This window comes from Monodon monoceros, unplaced genomic scaffold, assembly GCF_005190385.1.
Source record: "Monodon monoceros isolate NGI ecotype Baffin Bay Population unplaced genomic scaffold, NGI_Narwhal_1 Super_Scaffold_6, whole genome shotgun sequence".
NCBI classification, from domain to species: domain Eukaryota; kingdom Metazoa; phylum Chordata; class Mammalia; order Artiodactyla; family Monodontidae; genus Monodon; species Monodon monoceros.
Genome location: NW_021703783.1, coordinates 79114775 through 79136726, shown reverse-complemented (window position 1 = coordinate 79136726; position 21952 = coordinate 79114775). Strand labels below are relative to the sequence as shown.

The following is a 21952-nucleotide window of genomic DNA, read 5'->3' as shown; positions in this document are numbered from 1 at the left end:
TATCTATCTATCTATCTATCTATCTATCTATCTATCTATCTATCTATGGAACCTAGAAAAATGGTATACATGATCTTATTTGCAAAGCAGAAATAGAGACACCGACGTAGAGAACAAATGTATGGATACCAAGGGGGAAGGCGGGGTGAGATGAATTGGGAGATTGGGATTGACATATATACACTATTATGTATTAAATAGATAACTAATGAGAACCTACTGTACAGCACAGGGAACTCTCCTCGGTGCTCTGTGGTGACCTAAATGGGAAGGAAATCCAAAAAAGAGGGGATATATGTATATGTGTGGCTGATTCACTTTGCTGTATAGAGAAACTGACACAGCAGTGTAAAGCAACTATACTCCAATAAAAAAAATGAGAAAAACTAGAGAAACATAAAAAAAAGAATAGATTGAATGGTCAGGATGCTGCAGATGGCAATACAATATTTGATATGAAATTAAGGGTTGCTGACAGCTAAGGAATCTCTGAAATACAGCCTTGGGAAACACTTTGGAGAAGTACTAGGAACCTCCTCAGTGTGCCATGGCCTCCAAATGAGACTCATTTGGCCCTGAGTCCTTCCAAAAATCCATGTATTTTCCAGGTGAGCCTGTGTACCAAAGCCTCTGCAGGACCTTTAGCTCTTCTCCCTAAGCACCTTGGCCTCGTCTTTTAGAGATTGCGGAGTGCTTACCACTGGGCCCTTACTCTCTTCCTCAAACCCAGTTATGTCCAGAGTGTCCCTAGCTGGAATGACCTGGGTGCTGCTGGAAGCCTCCACTGGTGGTCTCAGGATGTAAATGAGGTTTTCCCACTGAATAAAAAGATCTCTTGTATCTGAAGGGGGACACAGCTGAAGGTAGAAAGAGCGGCCAGTGGTAAGCTTCAGGTGGAGCTGTTGTTTTTTACTGTTATGGATGGATATCTTTACAAACTTCAAGGGAAGCAGCCTGGTTAGCTCTAAGATCTGTGTAGGCTTTTTACCTCTTTCCTGGGTGTCAGGGCCATATCTGTTATAGTCATCACAGATAGCAGCTGGTCGGGCCAGCAGCATGACATCAGGTAGTGTGAGGCGGGGGCTGGTACGAACGATGCCCACAGTCACCATTTGGGCCCAGTTATGCACATCAATCACTTCTCCTTTTCTGCTGACCTGTATAAAGTCACTCTCAAACACTGGTGCATAGTGGAATATAGGGTACTCCCCCTTGTACAGGTGTTGCTGCAGTTTACCCATGGAGGTATTAAACTTGCTCATTGCAAGGCTGCCTTCGGCTTTGTAGTATGGTAATGTATATTGGCTGTTCATCGCTATCTTTTATCAAGACAGCTCCTAGAGGCTCCTCTGCACCTTCCTTACCACACCTTGCAGGGCGTCCTGTTTCCCTGGTCTCTCTGGCAGGTGGGTTAGCAGTGGTCTTCTGCAGTCTTTGTCTCTGAGTGACTGAGGACAGGGTGGGGGAGCTGATTACTGACTGCTCGGTGCTAGAGACAGTTGCTCCTGGACCTGACTGTGCCCTGCCTAGAGCATGGAGATGTCAGGACATGCAGAGGCTGGGGCCCCAGTAGATATCAGGGTGCACAGATGTTGATGTGCACAGATATTGGTATTCAGTCGTAATTCCACTGCACCTCTCCTCCAGAAACTGTAGCTTCCAACTAGGCCTAAACCCCTCACAAGGCCACACTGCCACAGATCAGCAGACCACCCCTCCTCCCATGGGTGGATCTAAGGATCTTAATACGTACTGACAAATTGCTTTCAGAAAGGGTTAGACAAACTTTCTGTTAGGTATGAGTTAAAATATGCATACTGTCTTATCCAGCACTTCTAACTGCAGACAGTTAGAATTAATTGTAGACAATTTACCTTAAAGAGAATTGGACAAGGTGGTAAACAAGCTGGATGTACAGAATGTTTATCAGGGTTTATTGTAGCAAAAAATATCGTAAACAGGATTAATATCTTACAGTGAGGATTTGGTTAAATTATGGAGCATTCTATGAAAGAATACTCTGAAGCCGTAAGAATGATTATGTAGTTCCCTATTTATTGAAATGAAAAGATATACCTGATTTTTTTTTTTTAAGAAAAAGAGCAAAACAAACATTTCAAACTAGCTTTATACTTGTGGTCCAATTTATGTAAAATCGTCTGTGTATGTGTGTTTGGGTATGAAAGTATAATATGTTCAGTGAAATGTTTAAAGTACTTATTTCTGGATGGTGTAAATTTTATTTTCTTTATAATTTCTATTTTTTATTAGGATATTATTTCTGTTAACAGTAAGAGTAAAGCTATTTTTATTAACAATATCTATTTTTACAGCCATCAAAAATTTTATGTTTTGACACACCCTCAAAATGCTGAGATTTTCCCTAGACATCTGTACCCTGACTACATGGTGAAAAGAGCCTTAAACATCACATTTATGCTCTATTCTTTACTCATTATCAAATTGGCCTACTAAAAAAAGTTCTGAGAAATTTTGCCAGCTATTATAAATATTATAAATTCAGTAAGATTAAAATATCTTTATTGGCATGACAATATACATAACACGCACATACGTATGCACATAAAGCCATAGTTTTTGAGTCTTCAGTTCTGTAAGTAAAAATGAACATTTTATTCCCTTCATATTGAAGTATCTGGTTATTTCTGGTAATATGAATATTTTATTCTTTATTTATTGAGAGGCCTAGTCACATATCAATAGCAATTCTTACTGGCCTGTCCAAAGTCTTTATATTTTGATTTCCACTTCACGTCTACATTATTTATAATTAGCAAAAAGAATAAGCCTAACATACGTTTACTAATCAAACTAACCTTTCAAATGTATCCAAGAGGTTCTGGTATTTGTTGAAAGGAATAGGTACCACTGGATACAGTATAATTTAATTTAGGTGCTTTTTAAAAAGTAAAGTGAAGATATACCGATTTTCTTAAAAACACTTTTATGCTGTGCACATATGTTACAAGATATTTATCTTAGGCTTCCACTAGACCACTGAGCTAATTGCCTTGTCTCCAGGGAAACCAGAAGCTATATTACTTGTAGGGCCTAAGGACTTGCAGGATTTTTTCCTAACCAGTCATTAGGCCAACAACAGTAGAACCTCTCTTACTTGGCCTGGTAACTATGAGTATCAGTGTAGTGTTCTGGCAAATATGTCTATTTTCATGAGTCTGATGAAGTTTATCTTAAATTCCTCTAGGTATTTAGAAAACTATCTTAATATTTGCTTCAATACTTAAGAAGCTCAGATGGCTAAATAAAAATCTACCTGGAACTGAGATTAATAAATTCTTGGGAGACTAACCTAAGAAAACATTGGTACGATTTATGTCAGAGAATGTTTTGCCTGTGTTCTCTTCCAGGAGTTTTATGGTGTCATGTCTTATGTATGTTTTGAGTTTATTTTTGTACATGTTATGAGGGTGTGTTCTAACTTCGTTGATTTACATGCAGGTGTCCAACTTTCCAAGCACCACTTGCTGAAGAGACTGTCTTTTTCCCATTTTATATTCTTGCCTCCTTTGTCGAGGATTAATTGACCATAGGTGTGTGGGTTTATTTCTGGGCTCCCTATTCTGTTGCATTGATCCGTATGCCTGTTTCTGTACCAAAAGGTAACATGCACCCCCATGTTCATAGCAGCACTGTTCACAATAGCCAAAACATGAAAACAACTTAAATGTCCATCAACAGATGAATGGATAAAGAAGTTGTGATTGTATACGTATACACAATACTGTTCAGCCATAAAAAAGAATGAAATAATGTCATTTACAGCAACATGGATACAACTGGAGATTAGCATACTAAGTGAAGGAAGTCAGAAAGAGAAAGACAAATACCATATGATATCACTTATATGTGTAATCTAAAATATGACACAAATGAACCTATCTACAAAACTGAAACAGACTCATAGACAAAGGGAACAGACTTGTGGTTGCCAGGGGGAAGCGGGGAGGGAGAGGGATGGACTGGGTTTGGTAGATGCAAGCTATTACATTTAGAATGGGTAAACAACAAGGTCCTACTGTAGAGCACAGGGAACTATATTCAATATCCTGTGATAAACTATAATGGAAAAGAATATAAAAAAAGAATGTCTATGTGTGTATTACTGAGTCACTTTGCTGCACAGCAGAGATTGGCACAACACTGAAAATTAACTATAACTTCAATAAAAAAATTTTTTTTAATAAATTATTTTTATGTAAATGCAGCAGCTCTTAGCTTTTCATAGTTAGTCATTAGACATTCTTAAAATAAATTTATGTTCCTTCTCCTCTACATAAGAGTCTGTGTCACTGGGTAAATTATTTAACTTCCATGGGCCTTATATTTGTCATCCTTGACATTGAGATGATACTTTAGGTATCATTCAACTCCAAAATAGTTACAGTTTTGGATAGGGGTTTAACTTTTCCCCCGTAATAAAACTACTACATACTTTGGAAATATTCCAAACAAAAATAATAAGTTAAGGAATTATTCAGATATTAACAGCTCTGGGAATTTGTGATGCAATACATAATCTTATTCTGTTGCTGAATTTCTTCTTGCCAAAACTTTTAAAAGAACCAACATTTGAAATATGGAAATGGCAAAAATGTTATTTCAGTAAGATGAGCATTCAGTGGGGGCAGTGCTTAAAACTATGTAAGTGGAAATATGGGTTAAACATTTTAAACAGAATTCAGTTAATAATGGACATGGCTGTAGTAGGCAGATTAATTCCCTCCAAAGATGCCCATATCTAATCTTTACAACTTGTGAATATGTGACCTTACATGGCAAAGGGACTTTGCAGATATGATTAAGTTAAGGATCCTGAGGTAGGGAGATACTCTGGATTATTCAGGTGGACCCAGTGTGAGCCCAACGGTCCTTATGGTGATCCAGTGGGTAAGACTCTGTGCTCCCAGTGCAGGGAGCCAGGATTTGATCCCTGCTTGGGGAGCTAGATCCCGCATGCATGCCGCAATTAAGAAGTCCACATGCTGCACTAAGAAGCCCGCATGCCACAACTAAGAAGCCCACATGCCACAACTAAGAAGTCCTCATGCTGCAACTAAAGATCCCACCTGCTGCAATGAAGATCCCCTGTGCCACAACAAAGACCCAGTGCAGCCAAAATAAATAAGTAAATAAATAAATATTTAAAAAAGAAAAAGGATAGAGGGTCAAAGTCAGAGAAGGATATGTGATGATGGATACAGAGGTTGAAGTGATGTGGCCATGAACCAAGGAATGTAGTTGGCTGAAAAGTAGGAAATGCATTCTCCTCTAGAGGATCCAGCCCCACCAATACCTTGATTTTAGCCCTGTGAGAATCATTTTGGACTTTTGACATTCAGAACTGTAAGAGAATAAATTTCTGTTGTTTTAAGCTACTGAGTTTGTGATAATTTGTTATAGCAGCCCTGGGAAACTAACACACATTTTGGTACCTAGAAGTGGGATGCTGCTGTAACAAATACACTAAAATGTGAAGTGGCTTTGGAGTTGGACAGCGGATAGGAGCTGGAATAATTTTGAGTAGCATGATAGAAAAAGCCTAGATTGCCTTGAACATAAATGTGACTATTAAAGATTCTTCCAGTAGGGCTCATAAGTAACTGATATGGTACAGAAAACCTATTTTGTCTTAGAAAATACCTAAATTGTCATAAACAGCACCATACTCAATGCTGAAAAGCAGAAAGCAGTTCCTTTAAGATCAGGAACAAGACGAGGATGAACACACCACTTTTATTCAGCATAGTTTTGGAAGTCCTAGCCACAAGAATCAGAAAAGAAAAATAAAAGGAATCCAAATTGAAAGGGGAAGAAATAAAGCTCTCACTGGGAATTCACTTGCAGTCTAGTGGTTAGGACTCTGCACTTTCACTGCCAAGGGCACAAGTTCAATCTCTGGTCGGGGAACTAGGATCCCGCAAGCTGCATGGCGTGGCCTAAAAACAAAATAAAACAAAAACCCCCCAAAACAACAGCTAGCTCTCACTGTTTGCAGATGACATGATACTATATGTAGAAATCCTAAAGTTGCCACCAAAAAACTATTAGATATAATAAATGAATTCCATAAAGTTACATGATAAACAATTGATATACAAAAATATGTTGTTTCTATACACCAACAATGGACTATCAGAAAGAGAAATTAAGGAAGCAATCCCATTTAGAATTGCATCAATAAGAATAAAATACCTAGGAATAAATCCAACCAAGGAGGTAAAAGACCTGCTGTTCAGAAAACTATAAGCCTCTGCTGAAAGAAATTGAAGATGACACAAAATAATGGAAAGATATACTGTGCATATGGACTGGAAGAATTAATATTGTTAAAATAACCACACCTCCAAAGGCAATCTACAGATTCAATGCAATCTCTGTCAAAATACCCATGGCATTTTTCACAGAACTAGAACAAATAATTCTAAAATTTTTATGGAAACACAAAAGATCCTGAGCAGCCAAAACAATCTCGAGAAAGAACAAAGCTGGAGGTATCATGCTCCCTCATTTCAAACTATACTACAAAGCTATAGTAATCAAAATAATATGGTACTGGTGCAAAAACAGACACATAGATCAATGGAACAAAATAGAGATCCCAGAAATAAACCCACACTTATATGATCAATTAATCTCTGACAAATGAGGCAAGAACATACAATGGGGAAAAGACAGCCTCTTCAATAAATGGTGTTGGGAAAACTGGACAGCTACATGCAAAAGAATCAAACTGGAATACTTTCTCACACCATATACAAAAACCCCTCAAAATAGATTAAAGACTTAAATATAAGACCTGAAACCATAAAACTGCTACAAGAAAACATAGGCAGTATGCTCTTTGACATCAGTCTTAGCAATATTTTTTTGGTTATGTCTCCTCAGGCAAGGGAAAATAAACAAATGGGACTACATTGAACTAAAAAGCTTTTGCACAGTGAGCTAAACTATCAACAAAAGAAAACAGCCTACTGAATGGGAGAAAATATTTGCAAATGGTATATCCAATAAGGGGTTAATATACAAAATATACAAATAACTCATTCAACTCAACATCAAAACAAACAACTTGATTAAAAAGTAGACAGAGGATCTGAATAGACATTTTTCCAAAGAAGGCATACACATAGTCAACAGGCACATGAAAAGATGCTGAACATCACTAGTGGTCAGGGATATGCAAATCAAAACCGCAAAGAGATACCAGCTCACACCTGTCAGGATGGCTGTTATCAAAGACAACAAGAAAAAAACCCTAAAAAACAAATAACCAGTGTTGGCTAGGATGTAGAGACAAGGGAACCCTCCTGCACAGATGATGGGAATGTAAACTATTGTCGTTGCTATGGAAAATAGTATGGCAGTCTCTCCAAAAATTAAAAATAGAACTAACAGACAATCCAGCAAATCTACTCCTGGGTATTTATCTGAAGAAAATGAAAACAGTAGTTTGAAAAGATATATGCACCCTTATGTTCATTGCAGCATTATTTATAATAGCCAACATATGGAAGCAGCCTAAGTGACTATCAATGGATGAATGGATAAGAAGGTGTGGTATATACATACACAATGGAATATTACTCAGCCATAAAAATATTCTTGCTGTTTGTGACACCGTGGATGGACCTAGAGGGTATTATGCTAAGAAAAATGTCAGGTAAAGAAAGATAAATACCATTGAATGTAAATGAATAAGAAAAAATAAACAGATTCATAGATACAGAGAACAAACTGGCAGTTTCCAGAAAGGAGGGAGTGAAGGGATGAGTGAAATAGGAAGAGAGGTTAAGAAGTACAGTCTTCCAGTTATAAGTCATGGGGTTGTAATGTGCATCATAGGGAATATAGTCGATAACACTAATAAATTTGTATGCTGTTAGGTGGTAACGACTTATTGTGGTGATCGTTTTGTAATACATAAAAATATTGAATCACTATGTCATATAGCTGAAACTAATATAATATTGTAAGTCAATTATACTTCAATAAAAATACTTTATTGCTAAAAACTATCCATCATCTGATCTCAGTCTTCAGAGAGTTACAATCTTTTTGCTGGTGGAGGATTTTGCCTCGATGTCAATGGCTGCTGACTCATCAGGGTAGTATTTGCTGCAGGTTGGGGTGGCCGTGCCAATTTCTTAACATAAGATCATAATGAAGTTCGCTGCATCAACTGACTCTTCCTTTCATGAATGATTTCCCTGTAGCATGCAAGGATGTTTGATAGCATTTTACCCACAGTAAAACTTCTTTCAAAATTGGAGTCAGTCCTCTCAAACCCTGCAGCTGCTCTGTCAACTAGTAAGTTTATGTAATATTTGAAATCCTGTTGTCATTTTAATAATCTTTACAGCATCTTCACCAGGAGTAGACTCTATCTCAAGAAACCACTCTCTTTGCTCATTTGTAAGAAGCATTTTCTCATCCATTAAAGTTTTATCATGAGACTGCAGCAATTCAGTCACATCTTCAGGCTTCACTCCTAATTCTTGTTCTCTTGCAGTTTCTACCATATCTGCAGTTACTTCCTCCATTGAAGTCTTAAACTCCTCAAAAGTCATTCATGAGGATTGAAATCAACTTCTTCCAAACTCTTGTTAATGTTAATATTTTGACCTCTTCCCATGAATCATAAATGTTCTTAGTGGCATCTAGAATGGTGAATCCTTTCCTGAAGGTTTTCAATTGACTGCACAGATGCATCAGAGGAATCATAATCTATGACAGCTTAGCCTTACAAATGTATTTCTTAAATCATAATACTTGAAAGTCAAAATGACTCCTTGATCCATGGGCTGCAGAATGAATATTGTGTTAGCAGGCATGAATTCAACATGAATCTTGTACATCTCTATCGGAACTCATGGGTGATCAGGTGCTTGTCAGTAGTATCTTGAAAAGAATTTTTATTTTTTCTGAATAATATCAACAGTGGACTTAAAATATTCAGTAAACCATGTTGTAAGCAGATGGACTGTCATCCAGACTTTGTTTTTCCATTTTTAGAGCACAGACAGAGTAGATTTAGCATAATTCTTTAGGGCCCTAGGATTTTAAGAATGTTAAGTGAGCATTGGCTTCAACTTGAAGTCACCAGATGCATTAATTCCTAACATGAGAGTCAGCCTGTCCTTTGGTGCTTTGAAGCCAGACATTGACTGCTCTCTACCTATGAAAGTCCTAGATGGCATCTTCTTCCAATATAAGGCTGTTTCTCTAAATTGAAAATCTGTTGTTTAGTATAGCTACCTTTATTAATTATCTTAGCTAGATCTTCTGAATAACTTGATGCAGCTTCTGCATCAACACTTACTTCTTCACCTTACACTTTTCTTTAAATTTTTTTTTTTTTTTTTTTTTTCCGGCACGCGGGCCTCCCACTGCCGTGGCCCCTCCCGCCGCGGAGCACAGGCTCCGGACGCGCAGGCCCAGCGGCCATGGCTCACAGGTCCAGCTGCTCCGCGGCGTGTGGGATCCTCCCGGACCGGGGCACGAACCCGTGTCCCCTGCATCGGCAGACAGACTCCCAACCACTGCGCCACCAGGGAAGCCCCACCTTACACTTTTATATTTTGGAGACAGCTTCTTTCCCTAAACCGCATGAACCAATTTCTGCTAGCCTTAAACTTTTCTTCTGCAGTTTACTCATCTCTCTCGGCTTTCATAGCATTGAAGAGAGTTAGGGACTTGCTCTGGATTAGGCTTTGGCTTAAGGAAATGTTGTGGCTGGTTTAGTCTTCTGTCCAGACCACTGAAACTCTCTATATCAGCAATAAGACTTTCACTTGCTCATTTGTGTGTTCACTGCAGTAGCACTTTAAATTTTCTTCAAGGGCTTTTCCTTGGAATTCACAACTTGGCTGATTGGTGCAAGAGCCCTAGCTTTTGGACTGTCTCAGTGTTCAGGGTGTCTTCCTCACTAAGCTTAATTGTTTCTAGGCTTTGATTTAAAGTGAGATAACATGCGACTCTTCCTTTCACTTGAACACTTATAGGCCACTGTAGGGTTATTAATTGGCATAATTTCAATATTGTTGTGTCATGGAAAAAGGAGGCCTGAGGAGAGGAATAGAAAGGCTGGTTGGTGGAGCAGTCGGAACACACACATTTATCGATTGTTTTCCTTTTTACTTGGGCGCTGTTCATGGAGCTCCCAAACAATTACAATAGTAACATCAAAGATCACTGATCACAGATCACCACAATATAATAATAATGAAAAAGTTTGAAATATTGTGAATTATCAAAACGTGACATGGAGACATGAAGTGAGCAAATGCTTTGGAACAAAGGCAATTATAGGCTTGTTCATTGCAGGGTTGCCAGAAACTTTGAATTGGTACAAAATCTGTGAGCACAGTTACGTGCATCGCAATAAAATGAGGTATGGCTGTAAATGTATAATAATGTAAACGTATAATGTGTATAAGTATATATGTGTGTGTGTGTATATATATAGTGTGTATTTTTAATTCTGTAATTTATCCTGGGTTCCTTCCCACTCCCAAATTAATGATCAGTTGTACCAGCACCATTCATTGAATAGTCCAGCCTTTCTCAATTGATTTTTTTTTTTTTTTGGCTGCGTTGGGTCTTCGTTGCTGTGCGCAGGCTTTCTCTCTAGTTGTGGCGAGCAGGGGCTACTCTTCGTTGTGGTTCTCAGGCTTCTCACTGCAGTGGCTTCTCTTGTTGTGGAGCACAGGCTCTAGGCGCACGGGCTTCAGTAGTTGTGGCACGCGGGCTCAGTAGTTGTGGCTTGCGGGCTGTAGAGTGCAGGCTCAGTAGCTGTGGCATATGGGGTTAGTTGCGCCATGGCATGTGGGATCTTCCCAGACCACGGCTCGAACCCATGTCCCTTGCATTGGCAGGTGGATTCTTAACCACTGCGCCACCAGAGAAGTCCCTCTCTATTGATTTTAAATGTTACATTTGCATACATTTCCCTGTTGAACTTAAAAAAAAAATTGTGGTTAAATACACATTTAATATAGTAACCATTTTAAAGTATACCACCACTCTACTTTCTATCTCTTGATTTTGACTACTCTACCTCACTTAAGTGGGATCATATCAGTATTTGTCTTTTTGTGACTGGCTATTTTACTTAGCATAATGTCCTCAAGGTTTATCCACATTATAGCATGTTTTAGAATTTCCTTCCTTTTTACAGCTGAGTAATATTCCATTGTATCTGTGTACCACATTTTGTTATCCATTCATCCACTGATGGATTCTTGGGTGGTTTCCACCTTTTGGGTCTTGTGAATAATGCTTCTGTGAATATGGATGTGCAAATACCTCTTTGAGATCCTACTTTAAGTTCTTCGGATAAATACACAGTAGTGAAATTTCTGGATCATATGGAAATTCTAGTTTTAATTTTTCGAGGAACCACCAGACTGTTTTCTATAGTTCCCCACATCATTCATTTCCACCAGCAATGCATAAGTGTTCCAATTTCTCCACATCCTCATCAACACTTGTTATTTTCTGTTTTTTTTTTTTTGATAGTAGCTACTCTAATGGGCTTCAGGTGACATTTCATTGTAATGTTAATTTGCATTTCTCTAACAATTAATTGATGTTGAGCATATTTTCATATGCTTGTTGGTCATTTGTATATCTTCTTTGAAGAATGTCTATTCAAGTCCTGTATCCATTTTAAAAATTTGATTATTTTATTGTTATCTTTTTTTTTCTTTTTTGTTTTAACATCTTTATTGGACTATAATTGCTTTGAAATGGTGTGTTAGTTTCTGCTGTATAACAAAGTGAATCAGCTATACGTATTCATATATCCCCATATCTCCTCCCTCTCCGTCTCCCTCCCACCCCTCTAGGTGGTCACAAAGCACCAAGCTGATCACCCTGTGCTGTGCGGCTGCTTCCCACTAGCTATATATTTTATATTTGGTAGTGTATATATGTCCATGCCATTCTCTCACTTCATCCCAGCTTACCCTTCCCCCTCCCGACGTCCTGTAGTCCATTCTCTACATCTGCATCTTTACTCCTGTCCTGCCTCTAGGATCTTCAGAACCTTTTCTTTTTTGTTGTTTTTAGATTCCATATATATGTGTTAGCATACGGTATTTGTTTTTCTGTTTCTGACTTATTTCACTCTGTATGACAGACTCTAGGTCCACCCACCTCACTACATATAACTCAATTTTGTTCCTTGTTATGGCTGAGTAATGTTCCATTGTATATATGTGCCACATCTTCTTTATCCATTCATCTGTCGATGGACACTGAGGTTGCTTCCATGTCCTGGCTATTGTAAATAGAGCTGCAATGAACATTGTGGTACATGACTCTTTTTGAATTATGGTTTTTTCAGGGTATATGCCCAGTAGTGGGATTGCTGGGTCATATGGTAGTTCTATTTTTAGTTTTTATAGGAACTTCCATACTGTTCTCCATAGTGGCTGTATCAATTTACATTCCCACCAACAATGCAAGAGGGATCCCTTTTCTCCACACCCTCTCCAGCATTTATTGTTTGTAGATTTTTTGATAATGGCCATTCTGACCAGTGTGAGGTGATACTTGATTGTAGTTTTGATTTGCATTTCTCTAATGATTAGTGATGTTGAGCATCCTTTCAAGTGTTTGTTGCAATCTGTATATCTTCTTTGGAGAAATGTCTATTTAGGTCTTCTGCCCATTTTTTTTTTTTTTTTGCAGTACGCGGGCCTCTCACCACTGCGGCCTCTCCCGTTGCGGAGCAGACTCAGCGCAGGCTCAGCGGCCATGGCTCACGGGCCCAGCTGCTCTGCAGCATGTGGGATCCTCCCGGACTGGGGCACGAACCCATGTCCCCCACATTGGCAGGCGGACTCTCAACCACTGCGCCAGCAGGGAAGCCCCCTGCCCATTTTTTGATTGGGTTGTTTGCTTTTTTGATATGGAGCTGCATGAGCTGCTTGTATATTTTGGAGATTAATCCTTTGTCAGTTGCTTCATTTGCAAATATCTGAGGGTTGTCTTTTCGTCTTGTTTATGGTTTCCTTTGCTGTGCAAAAGCTTTTAAGTTTCATTAGGTCCCATTTGTTTATTTTTGTTTTTATTTCCATTTCTTTAGGAGGTGGGTCAAACAGGATCTTGCTGTGAGTTATGTCATAGAGTGTTCCGCCTATGTTTTCCTCTAAGAGTTTTATAGTGTCTGGCCTTACATTTAGGTCTTAATCCATTTTGAGTTTATTTTTGTGTATGGTGTTACAGAGTATTCTAATTTCATTCTTTATATGTAGCTGTCCAGTTTTCCCAGCACCACTTACTGAAGAAACTGTCTTTTCTTCATTGTATATTCTTGCCTCCTTTGTCATAGATTAGGTGACCATATGTGCATGAGTTTATCTCTGGGCTTTCTGTCCTGTTCTATTAATCTGTATTTCTGTTTTTGTGCCAGTATCATACTGTTTTTTGGTTTTTTGTTTTCAATTTGAAGCTTCTTTTATTTTTTATTATCACATCCCACTAAAAATATAAACAGTTCCCTGTGCTATATACTACATCCTTGTTGTTTATCTATTTTTTTTTTACATCTTTATTGGAGTATAATTGCCTTACAATGGTGTGTTAGTTTCTGCTTTATAACAAAGTGAATCAGTTATACATATACATATGTTCCCATATCTCTACCCTCTTGCGTCTCCCTCCCTCCCACCCTCCCTATCCCACCCCTCTAGGTGGTCACAAAGCACCGAGCTGATCTCCCTGTGCTATGTGGCTGCTTCCCACTAGCTATCTATTTTACGTTTGGTAGTGTATATATGTCCATGCCACTCTCTCACTTTGTCACAGCTTACCCTTCCCCCTCCCCATGTCCTCACGTCCATTCTCTAGTAGCTCTGTGTCTTTATTCCTGTCTTACCCTTAGGTTCTTCATGACATTTTTTTTTTCTTAAATTCCATATATATGTGTTAGCATACGGTATTTGTCTTTCTCTTTCTGACTTACTTCACTCTGTATGACAGACTCTAGGTCCATCCACCTCATTACAAATAGCTCAATTTCGTTTCTTTTGATGGCTGAGTAATATCCCATTGTATATATGTGCCACATCTTCTTTATCCATTAATCCGATGATGGACACTTAGATTGTTTCCGTCTCCTGGCTATTGTAAATAGAGCTGCAATGAACGTTTTGGTACATGACTCTTTTTGAATTATGGTTTTCTCGGGGTATATGCCCAGTAGTGGGATTGCTGGGTCATATGGTAGTTCTGTTTGTAGTTTTTTAAAGAACCTCCATACTGTTCTACATAGTGGCTGTACCAATTCACATTCCCACCAGCAGTGCAAGAGTGTTCCCTTTTCTCCACACCCTCTCCAGCATTTATTGTTTCTAGATTTTTTGATGATGGCCATTCTGACTGGTGTGATATGATATCTCATTGTAGTTTTGATTTGCATTTCTCTAATGATTAATGATGTTGAGCATTCTTTCATGTGTTTGTTGGCAGTCTGTATATCTTCTTTGGAGAAATGTTTATTTAGGTCTTCTGCCCATTTTTGGATTAGGTTGTTTGTTTTTTTGTTATTGAGCTGCATGAGCTGCTTGTAAAATTGGAGATTAATCCTTTGTCAGTTGCTTCATTTGCAAATATTTTCTCCCATTCTGAAGGTTGTCTTTTGGTCTTGTTTATGGTTTCCTTTGCTATGCAAAAGCTTTGAAGCTTCATTAGGTCCCATTTGTTTATTTTTGTTTTTATTTCCATTTCTCTAGGAGGTGGGTCAAAAAGGATCTTGCTGTGATTTATGTGATAGAGTGTTCTGCCTGTGTTTTCCTCTAAGAGTTTGATAGTTTCTGGCCTTATATTTACGTCTTTAATCCATTTTGAGCTTATTTTTGTGTATGCTGTTAGGGAGTGATCTAATCTCATACTTTTACATGTACCTGTCCAGTTTTCCCAGCACCACTTATTGAAGAGGCTGTCCTTTCTCCACTGTACATTCCTGCCTCCTTTATCAAAGATAAGGTGACCATATGTGCATAGTTTTATCTCTGGGATTTCTATCCTGTTCCATTGATCTGTATTTCTGTTTTTGTGCCAGTACCATACTGTCTTGATTACTGTAGCTTTGTAGTATAGTCTGAAGTCAGGGAGCCTGATTCCTCCATCTCCGTTTTTCATTTCAAGATTGCTTTGGCTATTCGGGGTCTTTTGTGTTTCCATACAAATTGTGAAATTTTTTGTTCCAGTTGTGTGAAATATGCCAGTGGTAGTTTGATAGGAATTGCACTGAATCTGTAGATTGCTTTGGGTAGTAGAGTCATTTTCACACTGGTGATTCTTCCAATCCAAGAACATTGTATATCTCTCCACCTATTTGTATCATCTTTAATTTCTTTCGTCAGTGTCTTATAATTTTCTGCATACAGGTCTTTTGTCTCCTTAGGTAGGTTTATTCCTAGATATTTTATTCTTTTCGTTGCAATGGTAAATGGGAGTGTTTTCTTGATTTCATTTTCAGACTTTTCATCATTAGTATATAGGAAGGCCAGAGATTTCTGTGCATTAATTTTGTATCCTGCTACTTTACCAAATTCATTGATTAGCTCTAGTAGTTTTCTGGTAACATCTTTAGGATTCTCTATGAATAGTATCATGTCATCTGCAAACAGTGACAGCTTTACTTCTTCTTTTCTGATTTGGATTCCTTTTATTTCATTTTCTTCTCTGATTGCTGTGGCTAAAACTTCTAAAACTATGTTGAATAATAGTGGTGAGAGTGGGCAACATTGCCTTGTTCCTGATCTTAGTGGAAATGCTTTCAGCTTTTCACCATTGAGGACGATGTTGGCTGTGGGTTTGTCATATATGGCCTTTATTATGTTGAGGAAAGTTCCCTCTGTGCCTACTTTCTGGAGGGTTTTCATCATAAATGGGTGTTGAATTTTGTCGAAAGCTTTCTCTGCATCTATTGAGATGACCATATGGATTTTCTCCTTCAGTTTGTTAATATGGTGTATCACATTGACTGATTTGCGTATATTGAAGAATCCTTGCATTCCTGGAATAAACCCCACTTGATCATGGTGTATGATCCTTTTCATGTGCTGTTGGATTCTGGTTGCTAGTATTTTGTTGAGGATTTTTGCATCTATGTTCATCAGTGATATTGGCCTGTAGTTTTTTTCTTTGTGACATACTTGTCTGGTTTTGGTATCAGGGTGATGGTGGCCTCGTAGAATGAGTTTGGGAGTGTTCCTCCCTCTGCTATATTTTAGAAGAGTTTGAGAAGGATAGGTGTTAGCTCTTCTCTAAATGTTTGATATAGAATTCACCTGTGAAGCCATGTGGTCCTGTGCTTTTGTTTGTTGGAAGATTTTTAATCACAGTTTCAATTTCAGTGGTTGTGTTTGGTCTGTTCATATTTTCTATTTCTTCCTGATTCAGTCTTGGCAGTTTGTGCATTTCTAAGAATGTGTCCATTTCTTACAGGTTGTCCATTTTTGTGGCATAAAGTTGCTTCTAGTAATCTCTCACGATCCTTAGTATTTCTGCAGTGTCAATTGTTACTTCTCCTTTTTCATTTCTAATTCTATTGATTTGAGTCTTCTCACTTTTTTCCTTGATGAGTCTGGCTAATGGTTTATCATTTTGTTTATCTTCTCAAAGAACCACCTTTTAGTTTTATTGATCTTTGCTATCGTGTCCTTCATTTCTTTTTCATTTATTTCTGATCTTTATGATTACTTTCCTTCTGCTAACTTTGGGGGTTTTTTGTTGTTCTTTCTCTGATTGCTTTAGGTGCAAGGTTAGGTTGTTTATTCGAGATGTTTCCTGTTTCTCAAGGTAGGATTTTATTGCTATAAACTTCCCTCTTAGAACTGCTTTTACTGCATCCCATAGGTTTTGGGTCATCGTGTCTCCATTGTCATTTGTTTCTAGGTATTTTTTGAATTCCTCTTTGGTTTCTTCAGTGATCACTTCGTTATTAAGTAGTGTATTGTTTAGCCTCCATGTGTTTGTATTTTTTACAGATCTTTTCCTGTAATTGATATCTAGTCTCATAGAGTTGTGGTTGGAAAAGATACTTGATACAATTTCAGTTTTCTTAAATTTACCAAGGCTTGATTTGTGCCCCAAGATATGATCTATCCTGGAGAATGTTCCATGAGAACTTGAGGAAAATGTGTATTCTGTTGTTTTTGGATGGAATGTCCTATAAATATCAATTAAGTCCATATTGTTTAATGTATCATTTAAGGCTTGTGTTTCCTTATTTATTTTCATTTTGGATGATCTGTCCATTGGTGAAAGTGGGGTGTTAAAGTCCCCTACTATGAATGTGTTACTGCTGATTTACCCTTTTATGGCTGTTAGTATTTGCCTTATGTATTGAAGTGATCCTGTGTTGGGTGCATAAATATTTACAATTGTTTCATGTGCTTCTTGGATCGAACCCTTGATCATTATGTAGTGTCCTTCTTTGTCTCTTGTGATAGTCTTTATTTTAAGGTCTATTTTGTCTGATATGGGAATTGCTACTCCAGCTTTCTTTTGGTTTCCATTTGCATGGAATATCTTTTTCCATCCCCTCACTTTCAGTCTGTATGTGTCTCTATGTCTGAAGTGGGTCTCTTGTAGACAGCATAGATATGGGTGTTGTTTTTGTATCCATTCAGGCAGTCTCTGTCTTTTGGTGGGAGCATTTAATCCATTTACATTGAAGGTAATTATCGATATGTATGTTCCTATTCCCATTTTCTTAATTGTTTTGGGTTTGTTATTACAGGTCTTTTCCTTCTCTTGTGTTTCTTGCCTAGAGAAGATCCTTTAACATTTGTTGTATAGCTGGTTTGGTGGTGCTGAACTCTTTCAGCTTTTGCTTGTTTGTAAAGGTTTTAATATCTCCATCAAACCTGAATGAGATCCTTGCTGGGTACAGTAATCTTGGTTGTAGGTTTTTCTCCTTCATCACTTTAAATATGTCCTGCTAGTCCCTTCTGGCTTACAGAGTTTCTGCTGGAAGATCTGCTGTTAACCTTACTGGGATTCCCTTGTGTGTTATTTGTTGTTTCTCCCTTGCTGCTTTTAATATGTTTCCTTTGTATTTAATTTTTGACAGTTTGATTAATAAGTGTCTTGGCGTGTTTCTCCTTGGATTTATCCTGTATGGGATTCTCTGTGCTTCCTGGACTTGATTAACTATTCCCTTTCCCATATTAGGGAAGTTTTCAATTATAATCTCTTCAAATATTTTCTCAGTCCCTTTCTTTTCTCTTCTTCTTCTGGAACTCCTATAATTCGAATGTTGGTGTGTTTAATGTTTTCCCAGAGGTCTCTGTCCTCAGTTCTTTTCATTCTTTTTTCTTTATTCTGCTCTGCAGCAGTTATTTGCACTATTTTATCTCTAGGTCACTTATCCATTCTTCTGCCTCAGTTTTTCTGCTATTGATCCCTTCTAGAGTATTTTTAATTTCATTTATTGTGTTTTTCATCATTGCTTGTTTCATCTTTAGTTCTACTACGTCCTTGTTAAATGTTTCTTGCTTTTTCTCTATTCTATTTCCAAGATTTTGGATCATCTTTACTATCATTATTCTGAATTCTTTTTCAGGTTGACTGCCTATTTCCTCTTCATTTGTTAGGTCTGGTGGGTTTTTATCTTGCTCCTTCATCTGCGGTGTGTTTTTCTGTCTTCTCATTTTGTTTATCTTACTGTGTTTGGGGTCTCCTTTTGGCAGGCTGCAGGTTCGTAGTTCCCATTGTTTTTGGTGTCTGTCCCCAGTGGCTAAAGTTAGTTCAGTGGGTTGTGTAGGCTTCCTGGTGGAGGGGTCTAATGCCTGTGTTGTGGTGGAAGCGTCTGTATCTTGTCTTTCTGGTGGGCAGGTCCACGTCTGGTGGTGTATTCTGGGGTGTCTGTGGACTTATTATGATTTTAGGCAGCCTCCCTGCTAATGGGTGGTGTTGTGTTCCTGTCTTGCTAGTTGTTTGGCATAGGGTGTCCAGCACTGTAGCTTGCTGGTCGTTGAGTGAAGCTGGGTGTTGGTGTTGAGATGGAGATCTCTGGGAAATTTTCGCCGTTTGATATTACGTGGAGCTGGGAGGTCTCTTGTGGACCAATGTCCTGAAGTTGGCTCTCCCACCTCAGAGGCAGAGCACTGACTCCTGGCTGAAGCACTAAGAGGCTTTCATCCACATGGCTCAGAGTAAAAGGGAGAAAAAGTAGAAAGAAAGAAAGAAAGAAAGAAAGAGATAGAGAGAGAGAGAGGGAGAGAGGGAGTGAGGGATGGAGAGGGAGGGAGGGAGGGAGGAAAGAAAGAAAGAAAGAGGTTAAAAGAAAAAATAAAGTAAGGTAAAATAAAATAAAGTTATTAAAATAAAAAAATAATTATTAAGAAAAAAATTTTTTTTAAAAGTAAAACAAAAAAAAACCCAGACAGGTAGAACCGTAGGACCAATGGTGAAAGCAAAGATATACAGACAAAATCTCACACAGAAGCATACACATACATACTCACAAAAAGGGGAAAAGGGGAAAAAATGGTAAATCTTGCTTTCAAAGTCCACCTCCACAATTTGGGATGATTCGTTGTCTATTCACGTATTCTACAGTTGCAGCGTACATTAGGTTGATTGTGGAGATTTAATCCGCTGCTCCTGAGGCTGCTGGGAGAGATTTCCCTTTCTCTTCTTTGCTCACACAGCTCCCGGGGTTCAGCTTTTGATTTGGCCCGGCGTCTGCATGTAGGTCGCCAGAGGGCATCTGTTCTTTGCTCAGACAGGATGGGGTTAAAGGACCCGCTGATCTGGGGGCTCTGGTTCACTCAGGGAGGGGGGAGGGAGGGTCACAGAGTGCAGGGTGAGCCTGCGGCGGCAGAGGCCAGCATGATGTTGTACCAGCCTGAGGCGCGCCGTGCGTTCTTCTAGGGAAGTTGTCCCTGCATCCCGGGACCCTGGCAGTGGCAGGCTGCACAGGTTCCCCGGAAGGGAGGTGTGGATAGTAACCTGTGCTCGCACACAGGCTTCTTGGTGCAGCAGCAGCAGCCTTAGCGTCTCATGCCCATCTCTGGGGTCCGCGCTGTTAGCCACGGCTCGTGCCCGTCTCTGGAGCTCCTTTAGGCAGTGCTCTTAATCCCGTCTCCTCACGCACCAGGAAACAAAGAGGGAAGAAAAAGTCTCTTGCCTCTTCGGCAGGTCCAGACTTTTTCCCGGACTCCCTCCCGGCTAGCCGTGGTGCACTAACCCCTTCAGGTTGTGTTCACGCCAGTCCTCTCCCTGCGCTCCGACTGAAGCCCGAGCCTCAGCTCCCAGCCTCGCCTGCCCCGGCGGTTGAGCAGACAAGCCTCTCGGGCTGGTGAGTGCTGGTCCACACCGATCCTCTGTGCGGAAATTTCTCCGCTTTGCCCTCTGCACCCCTCTTGCTGCACTCCCCTCCGCGGCTCTGAAGCTCCCCCGCTCCGCCACCTGCAGTCTCTGCCCGCGAAGGGGCTTCTAGTGTGTGCAAACTTTTCCTCCTTCACGGCTCCTCCCACTGGTGCAGGTCCCGTCCCTATCCTTTTGTCTCTGTTTTTTCTTTTTTCTTTTGCCCTACCCAGGTATGTGGGGAATTTCTTGCCTTTTCGGAAGTCTGAGGTCTTCTGCCAGCGTTCAGTAGGTATTCTGTAGGAGTTGTTCCATGTTTAGATGTATTTCTGATGTATCTGTTACTGTTTGAGGGTCTCCTGCTGCTACTGTTGGGGGGCAGCAGTGGCTCACCATGGGGACAAGGACACTGGCAGCAGAAGTTCTGGGAAGTACTCCTTGGTGAGTCCTCCAGGAGTGTGTCATTAGCCCTACCAAAGGGCCTGTAGGCTCTCGCTTATCTATTAACATACTGTTTTGATGACTGTAGCTTTGTAGTATAGTCTGAAGTCTGGGAGCCTCATTCCTTCAGCTCCATTTTTCTTTCTCACGATTGCTTTGGCTATTTGGGGTCTTTTGTGTTTCCATGCAAATTTAAAAATTTTTTTGCTCTAATTCTGTGAAAAAATTCCATTGGTAATTTGGTAGGAATTGTATTCAATCTGTAGATTGCTTTGGGTAGTATAGTCATTCTGAGCATATTGATTCTTCTGATCAAAGAACAATGTATCACCTCATACTGGTCAGAATGGCCATTATCAAAATGTCTACGAACCATAAGTGCTAGAGAGGGTGTGGGGAAAAAGGAACCCTCCTATACTGTTGGTAGGAATGTAAATTGGTACAGCCACTAAGGAGAACAGTATGGAGGTTGCTTTAAAAACTAAAAGTAGAGCTACCATATGATCCTGTAATCCTACTCCTGGATATACATTGGGAGAAAACCATAATTTGAAATGATACATGCACCCTAGTGTTCATTGCAGCACTATTTACAATAACCAGGAGATGGAAGCAACCTATATGTCCATTGACAGAGGAATGGATAAAGAAGATGTGGTACATATATACAATGGAATATCACTCAGCCATAAAAAAGAATGAAATATTGCTATTTGCAGCAATATGGATGGACCTAGAGATTGTCATACTGAGTGAAGTCAGGCAGACAGAGAAGGACAAATACCATATGATATCGCTTAGATGTGGAATCTAAAAAAAAATGAACTTATTTACAAAACAGAGATAGAGTCATAGATGTAGAAAACAAACTTACGGTTACCAGGGTTGAAAGCGGGGGCGGGGGCAGGGATAAATTGGGAGATTGGGATTGACATATACACTACTATATATAAAATAGATAACTAATAAGGACCTATTGTATAGCACAGGTAACTCTTTTCAGTACTCTGTAATGACTTATATGGGAAAATAATATAAAAAAGAGTGGATATATATATAACTGATTCACTTTGCTGTACAGCAGAAACTAACACAACATTGTATATCAAGTATACTTTAATAAAAACTTTTAAAAAGTTTA

General features: G+C 39.1%; 2 protein-coding genes across 8 annotated transcripts in view; one reads left to right on the top strand and one right to left on the bottom strand.

Annotated features, from left to right (window-relative positions):
• Positions 1–21952, top strand: part of ANKS1B (ankyrin repeat and sterile alpha motif domain containing 1B) — a 1184309-nt gene that overhangs the window by 321751 nt on the left and 840606 nt on the right. The gene's annotated exons all lie outside the window — the stretch shown is intronic.
• On the bottom strand, positions 642–1313 carry FAM71C (family with sequence similarity 71 member C). Its single transcript, XM_029204309.1, has one exon. It carries the CDS (start codon positions 1311–1313, stop codon positions 642–644), a length of 672 nt encoding a protein of 223 aa, XP_029060142.1.

Bases quoted from the DNA above. Each gene is read 5' to 3' on its own strand.
- FAM71C (XM_029204309.1), bottom strand. From the start codon at position 1,313: ATGAACAGCCAATATACATTACCATACTACAAAGCCGAAGGCAGCCTT.